A 20,706-nucleotide genomic window follows, 5' to 3' on the forward strand; every position below is an offset into this window, starting at 1 on the left:
ATGATGCCTTCAATATAGCATAGGCCCTAGATAATAGTACTTCATTTATAAGCACATCACTCTCAATATAAGGTTTGACTATCAAAGAACCAAATTAAGGTGTCCTATTACCAACTATATCATGAGGTACACAGCTAGAGTTGTGTCAAGTTCACTTTGCCCAGTTCCTAGGTAATTACTTCCAAGTGAGCATCAGTGAAGAAGAAATCTGTTAAAAGATATGGTCTAAGATACATTCAACACCTGTTGAGCTAGAAATTAATTAAATGTGGTCTCAATCTTCAAGAAATTCACAGTGTAGTAGAAGAACGCCTATGGAAGCACTCTGTGACAAACAAATGACTAAACCATTTAAGGGATTATCATTATTAAAGAGAGAGTCTTGCTCTCATAATGTAGATGCTAAGAGAGAACTAATATTTACTGACCACCAGTTAATTTTTATAAGCCTACTTGCTTGATTGCTGGGTCAGTGATGATACCTTCAGGTTCAAGAAATAGGAAACCCAATTAAAAGTGGCTTAAATAAGAAGAAGAATGCATTGTCTCATTTATACACAAGGATCGCTGGGTTGATTAATTCAGTAGCTTAATCATATCTGCAAAAACCCAGATTGTTCCCATTTTCCATTCTCTCATTGTGTGTGTGTGTGTGTGTGTGTGTGTGTGTGTGTGTCTGTGTGTCTGTGTGTCTGTGTGTCTGTGTGTGTGAGGGGGGGGTGGTGAGAGAGAGAGATATTATGGTGAATTGGTATGGAGGCTGACTGCAGGGTGAGTTAGCAAACTGACAGTGTAGCTCCAGTCTAAAAGCTGACAGTCTCGAGACCCAGAAAGAGCCAATAGCTCAGTTCAAATATGAAGGCAGGAAAAAAAACAAAAACAAACAAACAAACAAAAAACAATGTCTCAGCTTGAAGGCAGTAGACAGGAGGAATTTCCTCATTTTAGGAGATGATCAACCTTTTTATTCTACTTAGGCCTTTAACTGATTGGATGAGGCCTAAGGGAGGGCATTATGCTTTACTTGGTCTATTGGTTTAAATGCTAAACTCATCCAAAAACATCCTCCCAGAAATACGCAGAATAATGTTTGACCAAATATCTGGGCACCCTGTGGCCCAGTCAAGTTGATACCTCAAAAAGGTAGCTCAGTTGGAGCATCATTGTCCTGATATGCCAAGGTTGTGGATTCGATCACCTATCAGGATACTGGTATATACAAAAGTCAACCAATGAGTGTATAAATAAGTGGAACAACAAACATTGATGTTTCTCTCTCTGTCTCTCTCTCTCTCTCTCTCTCTCTCTCTCTCTCTCTATATATATATATATATATATATATATATATATATATATATATTTTTGAAAATTAACCCCACATTCATCTTCAGAATTTGGCCTATACAGTTTTTGGTAGCAAGAAGGCAGTAACAGTTTCAGTCATAACATCCAAAAGCTGAAGTAAGAAGAAGCAAATCTTAAGGAAAATGTCCCAAAAGATGAGCCCTTCATACTTATGCCCCATTTTTACTTCATCTCTTAGCTAGAATTATGTTATATGCCCATTACTAAACCAATCACTGTCAAAGGGAGAGATTTATCCCCATGCCCTAGACTATGAAAGAGCTCATCTTCTTCTGAAGCATGTGATATTGACATATTATTGTTAGAAAGAAAGGTTGGGATTGGGCAAGTAGGGTAGAGGGAGGCTATTGCTAAACAACTAACAGTGTCTGCCATTATTTCTATTATCCCCATGTTAAAGATATAGACAACGAAGCTCAGAAAGATAGAGTTGGTCAGCATCACATAGCTAGTAAACTGTCAACTTAGAATTTCTAATCAGACCTCTCTGGCTTAATTTGCTTGCTCTGATCTCCAAATCATCTTTTCTGTCACTGAAAAATAGACATAAGAATAGTCCTTACCTTTTATAGTATCATATTAACGTAGATAGCATATGTAAAGCACTTTAGCTATTATTTGCTGCTAAAGTGCCATAATATAAAGAGATACATATTGTAGAGCTCCAGAGGGCACTATTCATATAGATACTAGAGGCCTGGTGCACAAAATTCATGCACTGGGGAGTGGGGGATGGGGAGGGGTCCCTCAGCCGGCCTGCACCCTCTAGCAGTCCGGGAGCCTTCGGGGAGCACACCTAAGTCGTCAGACATCCTTAGCTTTGCTGCGGAGGCAGAAGAGGCTCCTGCCACCACCGCTGTGCTAGCCAGCCGTGAGCCTGGCTTCTGGCTGAGCAGTGCTCCCCCTGTGGGAGTGCACTGACCACCAGGGGGCAGCTCCTGTGTTGAGCATCTGCCCCCTGGTGGTCAGTGTGCATCATAGCAACCGGTAGTTCTGCTGTTTGGTCTACTTGCATATTAGCCTTTTATTATACAGTAGGTCTTCGGGTTACGTCGGAGATCCGTTCCTACGGTGCGACGTAACGTGATTTTCACCATAAGTCAGAACCCACCTACATAAGCACCTGGAGCACATATACAGCAGTAATAAAATGAAACAGTAAAAAAAAATTTAAAAGAAAGATAACAATTCCTGACCTTCACTTGTGATAAATAAATAATAAAAAACATAAAGCACATATGTACATATGTCTAAATGACGGAACATTTTTTTTAATATAAATAAATGGGAGATGGCGACATAACCACGAAACGATGTATGTCGAGTCCGACGTAACCCAAGGACTGTCTGTATAGGACTAGAGGCTCGACGCATGAAAATTTGTGCAAGAGTAGGCCTTCCCCTGGCTGTCGGCACTGGCTTCCCTCCAGCACCTGGGACCCAGGTTTCCCTCTTCCAGCCACCGCCAGGCATCTGGGACCCAGGCTGGCTTCCCTCTGGCTACCCGCAGGCACCCGGGACCCAGGACCCGGGACCCAGACTGGCTTCCCTCCAGCCCTGGCTTCATCAGGAAGGATGTCTGAAATGACGTCCAGAAGACGTCAGTCTAATTAGCATATTACCTTTTTATTATAATAGATAAGATGAATTTATGTCCAGGAAGTTCACCTGTACTAAGAGGCACACACACACACACACACACACACACAAAAAGAAAACAAACAAACAAAAAAAAACACCAGTAGAATGAGAAGTGGAGAAATCTTGGATTTAAGCACCACAACATAGGCAAGTTTAACTCAATGCCACAACAAACAGGTGAAGAAAAACTAATAGAATTTTCTATGCCAAGTGGTAAGGACCTTCATATATGTATCTCTTTAATTATCACAAAAGCCCTAGGATGATTTTTTAAAAATATATTTTATTGACTTTTTTACAGAGAGGAAGGGAGAGGGATAGAGAGAAACATCGATCAGCTGCCTCCTGCACACCCCCTACTGGGGGTGTGCCCACAACCAAGGTACATGCCCTTGACTGGAATCGAACCTGGGACCCTTCAGTCCGCAGGCCGACGCTCTATCCCAGCCGTGGGCAAACTACGGCCCGCGGGCCGGATCCGGCCCGTTTGAAATGAATAAAACTAAAAAAAAAAAAGACTGTACCCTTTTATGTAATGATGTTTACTTTGAATTTATATTAGTTCACACAAACACTCCATCCATGCTTTTGTTCCGGCCCTCCGGTCCAGTTTAAGAACCCATTGTGGCCCTTGAGTCAAAAAGTTTGCCCACCCCTGCTCTATCCACTGAGCCAAACCGGTTAAGGCCCTAGGATGATTTTTTAAAAAATTGTATTGCTTTTGTTTTTCCTGTAGAGAGTTACTATGGTGGGGCTTAATTCTAAGAAGGAAACAGAATTCCCTGATTTTTTTGCTGAAAAGACATTGTAGTCAGTTAACACCCTTTCCCTGGGGCTCACTGTGTCCCTTCTGCCAAGGCTGCAGCATCATATAATAAGTACTGATCTTCGAAGCCAGAAGGCCTGGTTTCTAGTCTTGCTTCGTGTCTAGCTAGCATTATCAAAGTGTACAGTCAACATTTCCTTTTCTCTCAATACCCACATTTATCTGCAAATGAGGTGATGAGGTAGACTCCTTGGTCTCTAAGACTATTTTTCAGTTCTAACATCCCCTGAGCCATATAACTCCCACCGATCCAGCCTCATGGGGATGCTATAATTCAGAATTCATTTGTAGGGATGTTTTGGCTTATTCCTCAAGGGAGGCTACGGCAGTCACAGAAGCAAACATTAGAAAGTCATCTGACACAGCTTTTCTGAAATACAATGTTTGGGCACGGAGGAAGGAGAAATGGAATGGCCGAGGTAGAGGAGGGATTGGCAGGTGGGGCAGGTCTAGTCATTCTTAGCATGAGAGTGGTAATGTGTGGCGGTGTTATTGAGTAAGAGAAAGGGCTGGTTAGACAGAACAATCTATGACCTAACTCCCTGTATATGCATCTGAAACCTCAGGTATGATAAACGGGTCTGCTGCTATTTAGCATAACCTGGTTCCCACAGCAATCCTCGTTTCCCAGGTAAGGAGGTAGAAGGAAGACATTATGATGTGGTGGAAAGAGTCCTGGAGACAAGGAAAAGGATATGTAGTTCTAACCCTGTCTTAGATAAGTCATCTCCACCCTCTGGGTCTTGGCTTTTGAGTGAGGTTCTGTAATAATGATCTGGAAGGTTCTTTCCCAGTCTCTGGTAATCTAACAGATGCTATCAGCTGCTTGTTTCTTTGCATGTATCTGAAAATTGTTTTTCTTAAAATGTGCCCTTTCTTCTCATTTTAGAATAGAAATGAAATCCTAGTATGGATTCTTGAAGGCCAAAGAGATAATGGAAAAAAACTAAGGTAGGGAGGCTTAAAATTTAGTCAAATAGTCAAATTCTTGAAACTGAAAATTTGAGGGCTACTGAGGAAAGATCACATAAAAATGCAGGCATTTGGAAATTCCCAGGAAGTGATAAATGAGTCATCCTTAATGTCTGTCCCAATTGGGGGAGCAATTTAGTTACCTTAGCAGTGCATACTATACGGACTCAGTAAATACATAGCTGTTAACTGATTAACTTTAATGACTAAGCAAGGAACTAGCTGATTAGCACAGATTCCAGCTCCAATATCCTATAAGGCACTTCACACCAACAGGACACTGTGGAGGCAATGGAGCCAGCTACACTAGGATGCATACTGGTCAAAAGCATAAGCTGAGGAGTCAGGTGGACCTGTGTTGAAATATCAACTCTGCCATTTACTGTGGGACCTGAGGCAAGTTTCTTAATCTCTCTGAGACTCTGTGTCCTCAACTGCAGGGAGAACAACAGCAGGTACTATGTAAGTTTGTTCATTTAACAAATATTTATTGAGCACCTCCTAGGCACCAGGTATATGTTAGTGAAGAAGATCACTAAGACCCTATTCTTGTTTTTTTTTTTTAAATATATATATATTTTATTGATTTTTTACAGAGAGGAAGGGAGAGGGAAAGAGAGTTAGAAACATCGATGAGAGAGAAGCATCGATCAGCTGCCTCCTGCACACCCCCTACCGGGGATGTGCCTGCAACCAAGGTACATGCCCTTGACTGGAATCGAACCCGGGATCCTTAAGTCCGCAGGCCGATGCTCTATCCACTGAACCAAACCAGTCAGGGCTAAGACCCTATTCTTGTGAAGATTCTTTTCAGGTGAGAGAAAGAGAAAATTAAATAAGCAAGTAAATCACCAAGCCAGTTACAGACATCAGTGAGTGCCATCTATCTATACTAATAAAAGGGTAATATGCTAATTAGACCAAACAACTTTCAGACGACCTTCCGGTCGTCCTTTTGGACAAAGCCATGGTGGTGGGGCCAAGGCAGAGGCTGTTAGGGGCGATCAGGCTGGCAGGGGAGAGCAGTTAGGGGAATCAGACTGGCAGGGCAGAGCAGTTAGGATGATCAGGCTGGCAGGGGAAAGCAGTTAGGGGGATCAGGCTGGCAGGGGAGAGCAGTCAGGATGATCAGGCCAGCAGGCAGGTGAGTGGTTAGGAGCCAGTGGTCCCAGATTGTGAGAGGGATGTCCCCGATTGGAGAGGGTGCAGGCTGGGCTGAGGGAACGCCCCCATGCATGAATTTCATGCACCGGGCCACTAGTATCTGTGTGTGTGTGTGTGTGTATATATATGTATATGTATGTATATATATATATATATATAGTGTATATATATATATATAGTGTATATATATATGTATATGTATGTATATATATAGTGTATATATATATACATATATATGTGTGTATATATACATAAATACATGTGTATATATATATATATGTGTGTGTGTGGGTATATAAAAGCCTAATGGCCATTACAACCAAATGACTAGAATGACTGGAACAACTGGGACAATGATGCACAGTGACCACCAGGGGAAGACACTCAATGCAGGATCTGCACCCTCATGGTCAGTGTGCTCCCACAGCCAACCTCCTGGGATTCCTCCCCCTGGCAGGCCGGCCCCCCAATAGGCCTCGATTGCCAGCCAGGCTGAGGGACCCCACCCGTGCATGAATTTGTGCACTGGGCCTCTAGTGAAGAAAATAAAGCAGTGCTAAGGAGTGAGTGACGAAGGGAGGCTGAAACATGAGTTCAGGGAAGACCTCTCAGTGACATGTCCACAGTAACCCATCACTAAACATTGGCTAGTGGCTTGACTGATAAATATTGAAATGAAATGAAGTTGTGGATGTGTTTGCATTATTTTTTGCCTCCTGCAAAGGTTCATGGTTACTCACCTATATATTAAACCATCACCACCAACAGATAGAATGCCTTATGTACTGTCTTATGCTTGGTAGGAGGAACAGGGCTCTGATTCCTTGACATGCAAGAGCTCTGTGGTGACTGGATTCTTCTCTGCTGGCTAGTGGTGCAATAGATAAGAAGGTTTGGCTCTGCCCTTCTAGAGCTGTTACTTAACCTCTTGGGGGCCTCTGATTCTTCCACTTTAAGCAAGATTCCGGTTAGGGTTAGGGTTAGCGAGTTTGGGTACCAGAGAAGATGTAGCACCCTGACTATCTATAAACGAATGGGATGTGGCATGACTTCTCCCTATGCTTCTGTTTTCCACAGTGAATTGCCAATCCCATGAGGTTTTAGTTCCAGCGAATTTCCCCCTCAAAAACTAAACAGGTTGATAATGAACCACTTTCTCGCATTTTCCATCAAGACAGCTCTTTGTGAGTTCTAAATGCTCTGTCCAGATTCAAAGAAGCTGGTTTCTTCGTGAGTGGTTGGAATAAGACTTTTCTTGGAAGCTACTGAATATGGATTAGTTGGATTGTTTCGCAGAAAATGAAAAGCAGGCTCTGGAGTGACTACTTCAGCACTTAATTGGGTTAGCAAAAAACTGCAAATGAGAGGTTTTCCTTACGAAGGAAAGGATGTTTACACCCCCCACACCACCCCCCCTAGGTGGTGGATTTTAACCTAAACGCTAGTCTTTAAATGCAGCCTTTAATTTAGGAACCATTACAAGAATCTATTAGAGCAGAAAATGTCAGGTTGAAAAATTAACACATCACAGGAGTTAATTAGAACCCGGCCTCTCATTAGATGCAAATGGAGAGCCCTCCAACTGCCCCCCAGCCCCCCAAAGTCATGTTTGTTGCATCTCCAAAGTGTGCTGCATGTGTCTTTACGACTGAGAGTGGACAGAGGGAGCTGCCCAGGCACTCAGGCCGGAGCCACTAGGGGCCCATGGCCTGCCCTTTAGGTTAATGGAAGGTCCTATTCATGTGTCCCTATCTTCTGCTTCTCTCCTAAATGCTTTGCATGTCACAGGGTGGATAGCCCTCTGCCTGGAAGTGTTTTCTGCAACAAAGACAAACATGCCATGCCTGTCACCAGGAGCAGACGGGCGGCTGTGTAAACCACTCTGTGAGCGGGAGGCTGAGGGGCTCCAGGCCATTCAGACTTAGCTCTAAGTTGTGGTCTTTGTTTTCTTTCCACATTCAGACTGAAATGTGATTCCCCTGGCTTTCTTTTTTGGAAAATACCTGCGATGAGTTCCATGCAGGGAAAGAAAAGCTGTTGACAGGAAAAGCTTCTGACAGGGGATGGCCTTCTTCTTCGAGTGTTCTGAAAGGAGACAGTTGCTTCAAGCAAGATGAGGCAGGGATGCCAGGGCCAGGTACAAGAGGCCCAGAACATAAAAGGGTCACCTCTAACTATAGAGAAGACTGAGTGTCCGCAGTTTCCTCGGTGAGAGCAGCACCATGCACTGCACACAGACCTGGGCCAGGTGGACATGCACCGGAGCCCTTTTCTGTCACTTCCTGTGTAACCTTGGGCAAATTGCTTAACCACCCAGAACATGAGTTTTCTCAAGCTGTTGTGCAAAATAAAAGAGATAATATGCATGTAAAGCACTTAGCCCTTAATCTGGTATAAATTCTATATGAGTTATTTGTTATTGATGGTTAACAGTGTTCATTCATCCAGCACTTAATGATGTTCCTTTTATATGCCAGGTCCTGTGCAAGGGACAGCACCTGCTCCTTGTCTTCTTGGAGGTCACTGTTTAATAAACCATGTACACATATCTTTAGCGCAAAGCAAGCCCTCCTATCCTCCCTGCAAGTACCCTAGGACCGTGGTCGGCAAACTGCGGCGCGCGAGCCACATGCGGCTCTTTGGCCCCTTGAGTGTGGCTCTTCCTAAGCCTTAGGAGTACCCTAATTAAGTTAATCACAATGTACCTACCTATATAGTTTAAGTTTAAAAAATTTGGCTCTCAAAAGAAATTTCAATCGTTGTACTGTTGATATTTGGCTCTGCTGACTAATGAGTGTGCCGACCACTGCCCTAGGAGAAGTGCCATTGCTCACTAACGCTGCTTTGTTGAGTAGCTCAGAATGCCTGCGATTATTTCCCTTTGAGCAGCCCTCCACACGTAGCTACCTCTACTTTGGATTTACCTAAAATTCTCCCTGTGCATTTATCGCATTGAGTTACAGTTGTCTGTTTATGCTTTGTCTCCTGTGAGTCCTAGAGGGTGGGGATCATCTATTTACTTGATGCATACATCTAATTGTTTATTCATCTATGTAGGCCAATGGTCTCATGCGTTACTCAGCACAGGCATTCAGAAGCTTTAACCCTACTGCTGAGTACGTCGATTTCCAGCTGGGAAATTTTCTGGAGAAATGACCCTGTTCCCCATCTCTGAAAGGCCTCTTTTCGGCCCTGGCTTGACTGATCTTTCATTTTCTATCACTTTGGTTCTAGCCTCAGTTTCTTCATCTCTTTCGGAGGCTAACGGAGTCTCCTTCCCCAGGAGATGATGATGATGATGATGGTGGCTGGAGACAGTTGCAGCTTCTATGTGTACAACACAGTTCTCGTACAGAGCCAAACACCAAAAATGTTGATTCCATTCTTTCCTTCAGCCAAGGAAATAGTTGCCAATATGAGAAAAGAAAACTAAAAATACAAAACAGAATATGAGCACTAGTGGCACAGACATCCTTCCAACTTATATCCAGCCTCTGCCATATGCCCGACTTAGCTGATGTGGGAGGACACACACAGACACACACACAAAAGCGTGGTCCTGTCAACAACCCCAGGAAAACAGTGGCATGTCTCAGAAAAAGAGAAGAAAGCTCTTCACCCAGATCCTCAGACCTGGGCTGCTGGAGATGTCTTTGGCAAGGTGCTGGGAAGCAGGAGGCTGTCCCACATCAGTAACTAAGGTATTCAGCACTTACTGGACACTGCGCCAGATGCGGAGCTAAATGCCTTACAGGTATTACCTCATTTAACTCCTAGAACAACTGTGTGATGTAGACATGAGCTTCCCACTTCACGGATGGCCAGGTAGAGGCTGAGACTCACAGTAACTTGACCACAGTAAAGCAACAAGTACATGGTTTAGGAATCCACCTGCTGAGGGTTTCCCTGGCCCACTTGGAAACCTGAGAGGGGCAACTAGCCCACAGCTCTGGGGAGGGGGGTGCAGGTGGGGGAAGGGCTGAGAATGAGAGAGGGGTTAAGTTGGATTGAAACCAGGTCGCATGGTCCCCAGATCCCCAGAACCCTACGCAGAAGCAGAATAAGTTAGAGATACAGGCTCCAAGCAAGGATGCCTGGGACCCAGGAAAAGGGGAGCCCCGGTAGCTGTGCGCCTTCTAGCCCATCTCCCTCCCCCACACACCCCTTTTCTTCTCTAGAGCAGGTCGAGCCTCTCCCCTCCCGCCCTCTCTCCCTCCCAACCTTATTTAGAAACCGTGTCCCCGAGACAGGAAGGGCGGCGGGCCGAGAAGCACGGAGCTTCCCGGCTTCATTTCCTTTCGAATCCCCCTGTGGAATTTCATTTCATGCGGCGAGGAAATCGGAGCGCGAGACCCTCGGCCGCTCGGCGGCTCCGGGGCGCCTCCCCCACTCGCGGCTGGGAGGCAGGAGCTCCCAGGCGCAGGTCGGCCGAGCCTGGGGGCGGGGAGAGGGGGCCGGGCTCCCACCCGAGCAAGTGGGGAGTGGAAATAGCTGCGCGCGCGGGCTGTACCAGGCACCGTGCTAAGCGTTTTTACGCCTGATCGCTAATCCTCCCGCGTCTCTTTAAGGACGAGGAGAACGGCGCCGAGAGGTTGTGCAATTTGCTCAAGGTCACGCAGCCGGGATTTAAAGCCGCAATCTCCGTAAATCCACATCCCGTGTTCTTTGTATAGGTTTCCCTGCCTGACGGGGAGGTGGCCGTGGACCGAGGTGACAGCTGGAAAAGGAAAGGAACGGGAGCCCACCCATTCTGGGAGCACTTCTCACCTGGGGGAGGGGGCCGGCTGTCCCGGCCGGAGCGACCCGGCTCCATCCCTGCCTCGCCCCCGAACCCGGCGAAACGGGTGGGAGGAAAGTGAGAACCGGGAAGCGGGGCGGGGCGGGGAGATTGGGGAGAGTAGGGGGGGAGGAGAGCGCAGGGGTCGGGCGGGGCCTGGCCCTCCAGCGGCAGAGTGGCCCCGCCCCCCGCTGCCCACAGCGCCCGGCCATTGGAGAGGCGCGCTGTCCGTCCAGCCCCGCCACCGCCCAGCGAACTTCTAGCGCCCGGGAGGGCTCGGGCGGTGAGAGCGGCGCGGCGCCGGGCGCTGGCGGGCTTCGCGGAGACCCGGAGGCGACGCGGCCGGCGCTGGGTCCGAGGCTCGCCGCCTGCAGCCATGACCCTAGCAGCCTGTCTCTCGGCCTCGCCCCGGGGAGTCTAATATCCCCCACAGTTGCGCGCAGCTGCTGGAGAGCCGACCGCTGCACCCTCGTCGCCCTTGGCGCCTTATCACACTCCCTGCCCCGGAGCTAGGAGCAGCGCGACCCCCGGGCAAACTGGGGGTGTCTGCTGGAGCAGCCCCCGCCGCCGCCGCTGCTGCCCCCGGCTCTGGCCATGGCCTGGCGGGGCGCAGGGCCGAGCGCCCTGGGGGCGCCCGGGGGCGTCGGTCTCAGTCCGCGGCTGCTGCTGGTGCTGCTGCTCTTGGGGCCGGCTTGGGGCTTCGGGGACGAGGAGGAGCGGCGCTGCGACCCCATCCGCATCTCCATGTGCCAGAACCTGGGCTACAACGTGACCAAGATGCCCAACCTGGTGGGGCACGAGCTGCAGACGGACGCCGAGCTGCAGCTGACAACTTTCACGCCGCTCATCCAGTACGGCTGCTCCAGCCAGCTGCAGGTGGGCGCCCCCTACCCCCACCCCCACCCCCATCCCCATCCCCATCCCCGGCGAGACCCTTGGGACAGGGACGCCCCAAACTAACTCGGTGGAACCCTTAGCAAGTCGAGGCCCCCTGCCCGCTTTCTAGGCTGAAGGGTATAATCCTGAAAAAGTGATTTCCATCCCCACCCCCACTTGTCTGTCCCTTCTCAGGGACTGGAAGCCAAAACGTTGTGTAAGTCATCTGGCCTGCGAAAGAACCCACTCTTACACCCCGCCCTTCCGTTTCTCTCCCCTGCCCACCGTGTCTGGCCAAGCCCCTAACCCCAGTGGAGCTGAGGGTTATCTTTGCCAAGGATTCTGGCCGCCGCTGCTCAGTGGGCGAGTCCCCGGCGGGGCAGCCAGCTGCAGCTAAGACTTGGAAGGAGAGATAAGGAGCTGGGAACTTCTCCCTCACCGACCTCATTTCTCCCCCATATTTCTGGGTGGTTTGTTCAATGAAACACCACTTCACCCTTTTTCTGCGGAGTGGCCGGCCTGATTGTAGAGGTCATGCAGAAAGGAATGGTTGCATTGGCTTGAGTTTATTCTTACCCTCAGGGTTGATGAGGGCAGGTTTAGTACTTGGAGGGGGAGAAAACACAGCTTGGGAAAAAGGTAGTTTGTATGTTGGAGAAGGCAGTTTGCATATTGGGAGATTGTGATTGTTGTTTGCAGTCATTACACATGTTTTCAGCTTATGTAATGACACAGAAAACGTTCATCCTACAATTGTAAGTGAAGAAAGAATTTGCCTATATACAAGGTGATTACAATCTTACAAAAACAACACCCAATTCATAAGAAAAGAAAAAGGATTGAAAGGACATTTTTTAAAAAGTGTTCACACTTGTGTTTTGTTTGATGAGACTATGAGTGATTTTTTTTTTCTTTTGAATTTTAGAAAAGGGAGAGAGATTGGTGAAAATAGGGGATCGTTGTCCAGGCTAGCTAAAAGCTTTAGAAATAAGTGGTTCTGGTTATAACTTCTGAGAGATAAGAGACAAGCAGGCAGCTTACTTACTGGTGCATGTTTTTATATAGGTCATTTTAAAAGTTAGATTGTGGTTTCAGAAAGATGGCTGGGATTAGACCTGTTGCTGGTGAAGTGTCCCCTTGGAAAGTTCTAGACCTTCAGAACTAGGTTATAAAAGCTTAAGAAATGACCCGCTAGCTCTCGGTTTGGAAACAGCACATATCCTGACATCAGTGGCAATTTTTTTGTTGGAGAAACGGCTTTTCCAGGGATATATATTTTTAATTGCATGTATCCTGGGGCGGCAGCAGAGCGGTTTTGAGGAACAGGACTGGATCCTTTTACATGCTGGAAAAAAGTAACTTGTAACTCTAGACTTCATAGACAACATCTGTAAGGAGCCAAGCAGGCTGTTTATCAATGCTGGAGGAATTGAGGACAGCAACTGCACTCTCCCCTGCTGGTACTGCAGTGTCAGGGACTTAACATTTATATTTTCCTATTGTGCTTCATTATTTTTCAAAGTGGAAACCTGGCCAAACAAACCCCTGGGGACCAGAGACCTCAACCTGCATCCCCTCCTGCATCCCATCATTGGGTCTAACAGTATCTTAATTAGGATACTTTCTGTTTCGATATGAACAATAATTTTAAGGGATAAAGTACAGAAAAGAGAATATTACCAGGAGAAGAGGTGGGTCTGCTTTTTTTTTTAACCTTTATTTTTATGGTGATAAAGAAATGGGGATGAAAAATAAATTACCCAGCCCTAACTGGTTTGGCTCAGTGGATAGAGTGTCGGCCTGTGGACTGAAGTTGTCCTGGGTTCCATTCCGGTCAAGGGCACATGCCCAGGTTTCGGGCTCGATCCCCAGTGTGGGGCATACAGGAGACAGCCGATCAACGATTCTCTCTCATCATTGATGTTTCTATCTCTCCCTCTCTCTTCCTCTCTGAAATCAATAAATTTTTTTTTTTAAAAGAAAAAACAAATCACCCATCACCAAAATGACTATCATTTGATTAGTCTGTTCCGCTCTTTCAAATAGTAGCTGAAAAGGGAGGGAGAACTCAACGTTAAGTCTTTTAAGACTTATTAAGCACAGTACAAAAGGGGATTATATAATTCTTTGGGTCCTTTTTATACATGTATTTATTTATGTTCCCCTGGAAAGGATTACTAGAACCCAAAGAAGAAAAGTGTGTAGGGGATTACTAGGCATCCTTGTCTGAGGTCAGCATGAATGGCCAGACTCCCTATAGGCAGGTTTAAAAGTAGTTGTGTGCTATGCCTGGAAGCATTCACAACTCAGCTTTGTGCAAGCCTTTGGTCATACTTCCCAGTCACTGTTTTCTTTGCTCGTTTCATTACTTTTCCAGTTCTTCCTTTGTTCCGTGTATGTGCCAATGTGCACAGAGAAGATCAACATCCCCATCGGCCCGTGCGGCGGCATGTGTCTTTCTGTCAAGAGACGCTGTGAACCTGTCCTGAAGGAGTTTGGATTTGCCTGGCCGGAGAGCCTGAACTGCAGCAAATTCCCACCCCAGAACGACCACAACCACATGTGCATGGAAGGGCCAGGGGACGAGGAGGTGCCGTTACCCCACAAAAACTCCAACCAGCCTAGGGAAGAGTGCCATTCCGTGGGGACCAACTCCGATCAGTACATCTGGGTGAAAAGGAGCCTGAACTGCGTTCTCAAGTGCGGCTACGATGCTGGCTTATACAGCCGCTCGGCCAAGGAGTTCACGGACGTCTGGATGGCCGTGTGGGCCAGCCTGTGCTTCATCTCCACCGCCTTCACCGTGCTGACCTTCCTGATCGATTCTTCCAGGTTTTCCTACCCTGAGCGCCCCATCATCTTTCTCAGTATGTGCTATAATATTTACAGCATTGCTTATATTGTCAGGCTGACTGTAGGCCGGGAAAGGATATCCTGCGATTTTGAAGAGGCAGCAGAACCTGTTCTCATCCAAGAAGGACTTAAGAACACAGGATGTGCAATCATTTTCTTGCTGATGTACTTTTTTGGAATGGCCAGCTCCATCTGGTGGGTTATTCTGACACTCACTTGGTTTTTGGCAGCTGGACTCAAATGGGGTCACGAAGCCATTGAAATGCACAGCTCCTATTTCCACATTGCAGCCTGGGCCATCCCCGCGGTGAAGACCATTGTCATCTTGATTATGAGACTGGTGGATGCAGATGAACTCACGGGCCTGTGCTACGTTGGGAACCAAAACCTTGATGCCCTCACCGGCTTCGTGGTGGCTCCCCTGTTCACGTACCTGGTGATCGGGACTTTGTTCATCGCTGCAGGCTTGGTGGCCTTGTTCAAAATTCGGTCAAATCTTCAAAAGGATGGGACAAAGACCGACAAGTTGGAAAGGCTCATGGTCAAGATCGGGGTCTTCTCAGTCCTGTACACGGTTCCTGCAACCTGCGTGATTGCCTGCTATTTCTATGAAATCTCCAACTGGGCGCTTTTCCGCTATTCCGCAGATGACTCCAATATGGCCGTTGAAATGTTGAAAATTTTTATGTCTTTGCTGGTGGGCATCACTTCGGGCATGTGGATTTGGTCTGCCAAAACTCTTCACACATGGCAGAAGTGTTCCAACAGATTGGTGAATTCTGGGAAGGTAAAGAGAGAAAAAAGGGGGAATGGTTGGGTAAAGCCTGGGAAAGGCAATGAAACTGTGGTGTAAAGCTAGCCAGCCTCCACGCTTCCCAAATTTTGACGGGGGGAAATGCCAGCATTTCGGTGCAAATGCTACTAAAAGTTTCATGCAGTGAATCTCAGTTTAAACAAACTAGCCACCCTAAGGTGACCCCCTTCACCCACTACCTTCTCCCTCTCACCCCAGCATCATAAAACTAATGATTTTGCTGCAGACTTTGGAATAATCCAAGATGGAAAAGCCAGTTAGAGGCTCTCAAAGCTGTGAAAAATCATAACATTGATCACTTTAGCAGGTCGCAACTTGGAGCGTGGAGGTCCTGCCTAGATTCCAGCGATGCTGCTTTTCCCCGAGGGGTGGGATTTGAGCTGTGAGTAGGTAACTTGCAGGGAGAAAGATTAACTTTTTTTTTTTTAACTCTTTAAAATTTAAAATACTAACTGGGTCTTTCAGATAGCAAAGCAATCTATAAACACTGGAAATGCCGGGTTCAGAGACGTGTTACAAGAGTTTTATAGTTTGGCTGATCTAACATAAACATTTTCTGTGGTGCATTGTCTGCTGTTTAGAACTTGAGGATTGCTCTCCCAAGAGGTGGTGTCAGAATCTTTCAGTGCCTTTGTCATAAAACAGAATTGTTTGAACAAACAAAAGTACTGTACAAACACACATAAGGTATCCAGTGGATTTTTCTTCTCTCTCTTCTTAAATTTCAACATGTCTGTTTGAGGCTGCTGCTGTTTTTGTGTTGTTGTGTTTTGTTTTTTTCATTTTACATTCATAACTCAAAATAGGCATTTTTATAGGAATTTTTGCACTGCAGCGTGCCTAATGAGGGGGGACGGAAGGGTGATTCACTTTCTGACAATCACTTAATTCAGAGGAAAATGAGATTTACCAAGTCGACTTACCTTACCGACCCCAGAGACCTATTGCATTGAGCAATGGGGACTTAATATATTTTACTTTGTGTGATTGCATCTATGCAGACGCCAGTCTGGAAGAGCTAAAATGTTAAGTTTCTTGGCAACTTTGCATTCACACAGATTAAACTGTGTAATTTGTGTGTGTCAATTACAATTAAAAGCACATTCTTGGACCATGACATAATAGTATACTGAACTGACTTTCAAACTGTGGTCAACTTGCATTCTCGGAATGATAGTGCCTTTTTTTTTTTTTAGCATAAGAATGTTATCAGAAAAGTCTGGTCTACCTGCCACAATGGGGACTTTTTCAGTGTTGTAGAGGGGACTAAGGACAGCTAATCCAACTACTTGGTGTATAATTGTTTCCCAGTAATTGGCAAAGGCTCCTTATAAGATTTCATTGGAGGCAGCGTGGCCTGGAGTATTTATATGGTGCCTAATGAATCTCCAGAATGCCAGCCAGCAGCTGATTGGTTTGTAGCGAATAAAGTGTAGACCCTATGAAATGAACTGCAAACTCTAACAGCACAGGTCTTAATTGCCTTTTGCGGAGGTATCCAGAGCTTTTAAAATTTATGCTTTATGTTCCTTACAAGGGGGTACCCCCTAGCAGCCTCTCCAAAGTTGCAACTCTTTTAAAATTGTAACTGGCCTTTCTCTCTTAACCCGCCTTAGGCCCTCTAATCACCAGATCTCGGGGACAAATTGTTGACACTGTCGCAGGTTGTTCTCCTTGTAACTCTTACCTGTCTGCTTCAGCGACTACTTTGCAATGACTCCTTTATTTATTTATTCATACCCCACTTTTTAAAAAAACAGGTAGGAAAGCTCTTTTATCACTTCTTTTTTGGAAAAACATCTCCAGGGACTCAAAATTCCAAATAGGCAAATTCTGGAAATAAGCATGGCTTTCTGTTTGTTTGAGCTTTATGCCCATGGTTCGACATGTTCCTTCCTTCTCCCCTTTGCTTTTGTGTGGTTCTTGCACAGTCCGAGATGAAATTGCATAGAAAGGCCTGTTGCAGGTTCTGGAAGGGAAAGTCTTGAGGTTTTGGAGACAGTCACTAAGTAGGCACGGGAGGGGGTGGGGGGAGCCTGCTGGGTGTGCCCAGCCTGGGCACCTTGGCTGGCCTCCGGGGTCAGGGCTTCAGGAGCATGAGAAAGGGTCCTTGGGAGGACCGGTTGAACTCCATCTGAGACCACATTGCCTATGAAATGTACAATGTGAACTCCCTGGCTGCTTGCAGACAGTTCCCATAGCTGGCCAGGGCCCTGGAGCCTGCACCCAGGGGCAGAGCCTGCCCTTACTCACGCTCTGCTCTGGTGTCTTGGGAGTTGTTCGGAGCCTCTGGCCCAGGCCAGGGAAGGACCGTGCAGCTGGGCACTGGCCTTGCTGTTAGCATGCTGGGGTCTGTAATGCAATTTTCTTTGTCATGTGTTGGCAATTGTGTGACTAAGGCAGCACCTAGCAGAGGGCGCAGAGTAGGGGCTCAATATTTGTGAATGATGCCATAATAATAATGACACTAAGAGTACATGAGTGAACCTGGACACTGAGTTCTGTGCCTTGACAACATGTCTCTCTAGCAAAGCTCTTGCCTCCTGGGGGGCAGTGTACTTGATCGGAAGTGGCTGTGGATGCAGCTGGGTTACCGGCCTTGGCAACGTCATAGGGTGATGGGCCTTTCCTTTCACACTCATGGAGGGTGTTCATGGTTTCAGGAAAGGAGCTGGTGGCTAAGGAGTCAGTTACCAGTTACCCTGAAGTGATTCCATCCCCTCTTACATTGGTTTTGTCTAAAAAGAAAAAAAAAAAGGTCGATTATTAGCACATTGCTTGAGCACCAACTGTGTGTAAGGCCCTGTGGCAGGCACCGTAGGCGATGTCCCGGAGGGTAAGCTCTGTTCTCACTGCCCTAGACCAGGATGCTCCTGGGTCTGCTGAACTTCGCCATTGGTTTTGGGAAGGTGTGAGTGTGTCTCAATTGCCATCTCTTTTACTGTCTTCATCCCCTAAACCTCCTCCTGGGTCTTTCTATCTTTGATGCATCTCTGATCCCTTCCCAGAATTCCCTGCAAATCGATGACGGGGCTCTGACAGGAAGCATCCGCTGTTTCATAGCGTTTTTGTGGAAATCCCAAGGAACACTAGGAAATCGGCTGTGAGCACATGAGTGCCCACATCTAATGTGGCTCTGGGCGTAGGCAGTTCAGGGCTTGGGGTGTTCCATGCAGCTTGCACAGGAAATTTGCAGACAGTATCTTGCTAGGAAAAAGGTTAGGGTTGTTGTTGTTTTCTCTGGAGTCTAGAATAAGTAGGTATACTTGTAGCTTCTTACACATGCCTTGGCCTCCGGAGATCTTGTTCAGCAGAGCCTAAGGGCACCTGTCCAGCCGCCTCTCTGACAAACTCCTTTCTCCTCCCTCATTAAGGCCGGGTCTCAGGGCAGAGAGACATGGGATAGGGTGGAACTGGCCAGAACCATCTGGTTGAGCTACTTGGTTGATTCATATCCTTTTTCCTCTATGGAGACCTGTTTCCTGCTCTCTGAGGCTGCTTCTGAGCTGGCAGCTTGCTCAGGGGCCTGAAACCTGAGAAGGGGTGACACGTTTCTCCTGAGATGCTCTCTGACTTTCCTCTCCCGGGTCACTCCCTCACCTGCCCCCCCAAACCCAGAGTGCGGGAAGCTTCTGTATCCAGTTCTGAGCTGTGACTTCACCAGCACCCCCAGCTCTGTCCTCTCTGCCCCCACTCTACCTCCTGGCCACTGAATTCAGTGCTTACTCTGTTGGGAGCCAAGCTGGGACCTGAGGTCGAAAAGAGGAACTCAGCCCCGGAGGGCACTCAGTGGAGAGGGATTTCACCAGGACGGTGCAATCTTTGGATTCTGGTGAGGTGACCTCAGCAGCAGGTAGGGAAGAGAGACACAGAGCACAGACTTTGGAAACACCCCCCTCTCTTCCCGCTGAATCAGTCTACATCCTGAATTTCAATCTGCGATGGAGGAGATTGAGTTGCTGTTTCAGCCAGTTATGTTGAGTCACTGGACTCTGACAGTTCTTTTTGCTCCTTTATTGTATTTGGGTTCAGAGTCCCTGGCTGGGTTTGTATCATGTCTGGCAAAGCACCCAGGTTATCGTTTTTCTTCTGGGCCTAGTTCACAGATCTTGGAAACTCCTAGGAGAGCATTTTGCTCCTACCTAGGATCAGATACCAGAGGCTTAAATAATGTATTTTGCTTCACTATGGCCTGGCCAGAGCTTTCTGCTGCTGCCTCTTGCCTTGCCCATGGGCAGTAATGGCTCGCGGGACATTACCAGGACGGAGGTGGACCCGGATGCCCCCAGCAGGCCTTTTCTAAGCCCCATGGCCCTAGAGTAGCTTGTTTCTGTTTCTGGTTTATCTGTTTCCCTTCTTCTTTGCACCAGCAAATTCTCAGTATTCACCCAGGCGATTGGTAGTGGACCTGTTTGGGGTCCTGTGTGAGCCTTGCCCTTCCAGCTTTTGTAGCTCCCTGATCCCCTGTGATATTCAGTACATGACCACTGTCATCCCAGAAGGCTTCTGAGAAGAGGGGCAAGAGCAAGGGCAGCTGTGCCCCGTGATGGCTGGGCCCATCTGGTCTCCCAGGTGTGCACCGTTCCCGCCCTGCTGATGGGCCCCGGCCCGGACTCAGCTGTGGGCTTTGACCGGAGCAGGCCTGCTTTCTGGGTCTCTCACCATGGGGCATCTTGGTGGTTCTGAATTTTTTTCTACCTCACAGAAATGTAAGACTTTAAAAGGTCTGAGGATGAAGGCCCCTTGAGCCCATTGTAGGAAGGGTGGAATAAATACCAGCTGGATCTGTGAAAAGATGAATGGGACTCCACCTGCTCACGCCACAGTGAAGCTAGTGCTCCCTGGCCCTTTCCCCAGAGCCCCGTGCCTCCCTGCAGCTCCAGCCACCTCGAGGCCAACCTGGAAACTTTCAGATGTTCGACATACAGGTACCAGGCAAACCCGGCTACACATGCCCTGAACGCATCGCTGACCGTCGAAGGAAATGGACCCCGCTTTTAAGGATGTACAAACGTGTGTCTGCATTGATGTCTGTACTGTAAATTTCTAATTTATCGCTGTACAAAATAAATAAACTTTGCTATTTAATTTTTGTATTAAAGGAAAATAAACTTTTGTTTATTACCTCGTGTGTGATCGGCATATTCCTGAATGTGTGCGAGATCCCCGAGAAGCACACGCACCCAGCACTGAGAAATGGAGAATTCCGTTTGCAGGGCCGATGGAGAGCTTCTCTCTGAGAGCCTCTTTGTTTCTTTTTGCTGGGGCTGTTTTTCCCCTCTGGGACTTCTCCTGGGTCAGCAAACCCCCAAGGTCCAAGGTCAATAGCATTTGTCACGACTGTGCTCCTCACTAACACCCAGGTGGTCACATGATGCTTTGGACAGAACTATGGTTCTCAGGCTGTCATTGCATGGC

The 20,706-nt window shown here is 47.3% G+C and overlaps 1 protein-coding gene and 2 long non-coding RNA genes across 4 annotated transcripts; 2 read left to right on the forward strand and 1 right to left on the reverse strand.

Moving 5' to 3' along the window:
* The first annotated feature begins 5,212 nt into the window (after positions 1-5,212).
* LOC111826855 lies at positions 5,213-8,340 on the forward strand. The gene is made up of 2 exons (XR_002830284.1): positions 5,213-5,266; positions 7,931-8,340. It is a non-coding gene; the product is annotated as an uncharacterized LOC111826855 (long non-coding RNA).
* A 656-nt stretch (positions 8,341-8,996) lies between these two features.
* Positions 8,997-10,849, reverse strand: LOC106697837. Its single transcript, XR_001349082.2, has 2 exons — positions 10,736-10,849; positions 8,997-9,397 (listed from the first exon to the last, which is right to left on the reverse strand). It is a non-coding gene; the product is annotated as an uncharacterized LOC106697837 (long non-coding RNA).
* A 178-nt stretch (positions 10,850-11,027) lies between these two features.
* FZD4 (frizzled class receptor 4) lies at positions 11,028-20,412 on the forward strand. Of its 2 annotated transcripts, XM_023757366.1 has the most exons (3): positions 11,492-11,621; positions 13,144-13,312; positions 13,999-20,412. In XM_023757366.1, the coding sequence occupies exon 3, from the start codon at positions 14,026-14,028 to the stop codon at positions 15,325-15,327; it is 1,302 nt and encodes a 433-aa protein (XP_023613134.1). In that variant the 5' UTR covers positions 11,492-11,621; positions 13,144-13,312; positions 13,999-14,025; the 3' UTR covers positions 15,328-20,412. The 2 variants fall into 2 exon arrangements, with proteins under 2 accessions (XP_006092942.1, XP_023613134.1); XM_006092880.3 differs by lacking the exon at positions 13,144-13,312 and having other exon boundaries at positions 11,028-11,621.
* The last annotated feature ends 294 nt before the right edge of the window (positions 20,413-20,706 follow it).

Source organism: Myotis lucifugus, unplaced genomic scaffold (genome assembly GCF_000147115.1).
Source record: "Myotis lucifugus unplaced genomic scaffold, Myoluc2.0 scaffold_106, whole genome shotgun sequence".
NCBI classification, from domain to species: Eukaryota; Metazoa; Chordata; class Mammalia; order Chiroptera; family Vespertilionidae; genus Myotis; species Myotis lucifugus.

Coding starts and splice junctions, on each gene's coding strand:
- FZD4 (XM_006092880.3), top strand. CDS start 11,340: ATGGCCTGGCGGGGCGCAGGGCCGAGCGCCCTGGGGGCGCCCGGGGGC. Junction 11,622..13,998: donor GCTGCTCCAGCCAGCTGCAG/GTGGGCGCCCCC, acceptor TTACTTTTCCAG/TTCTTCCTTTGTTCCGTGTA.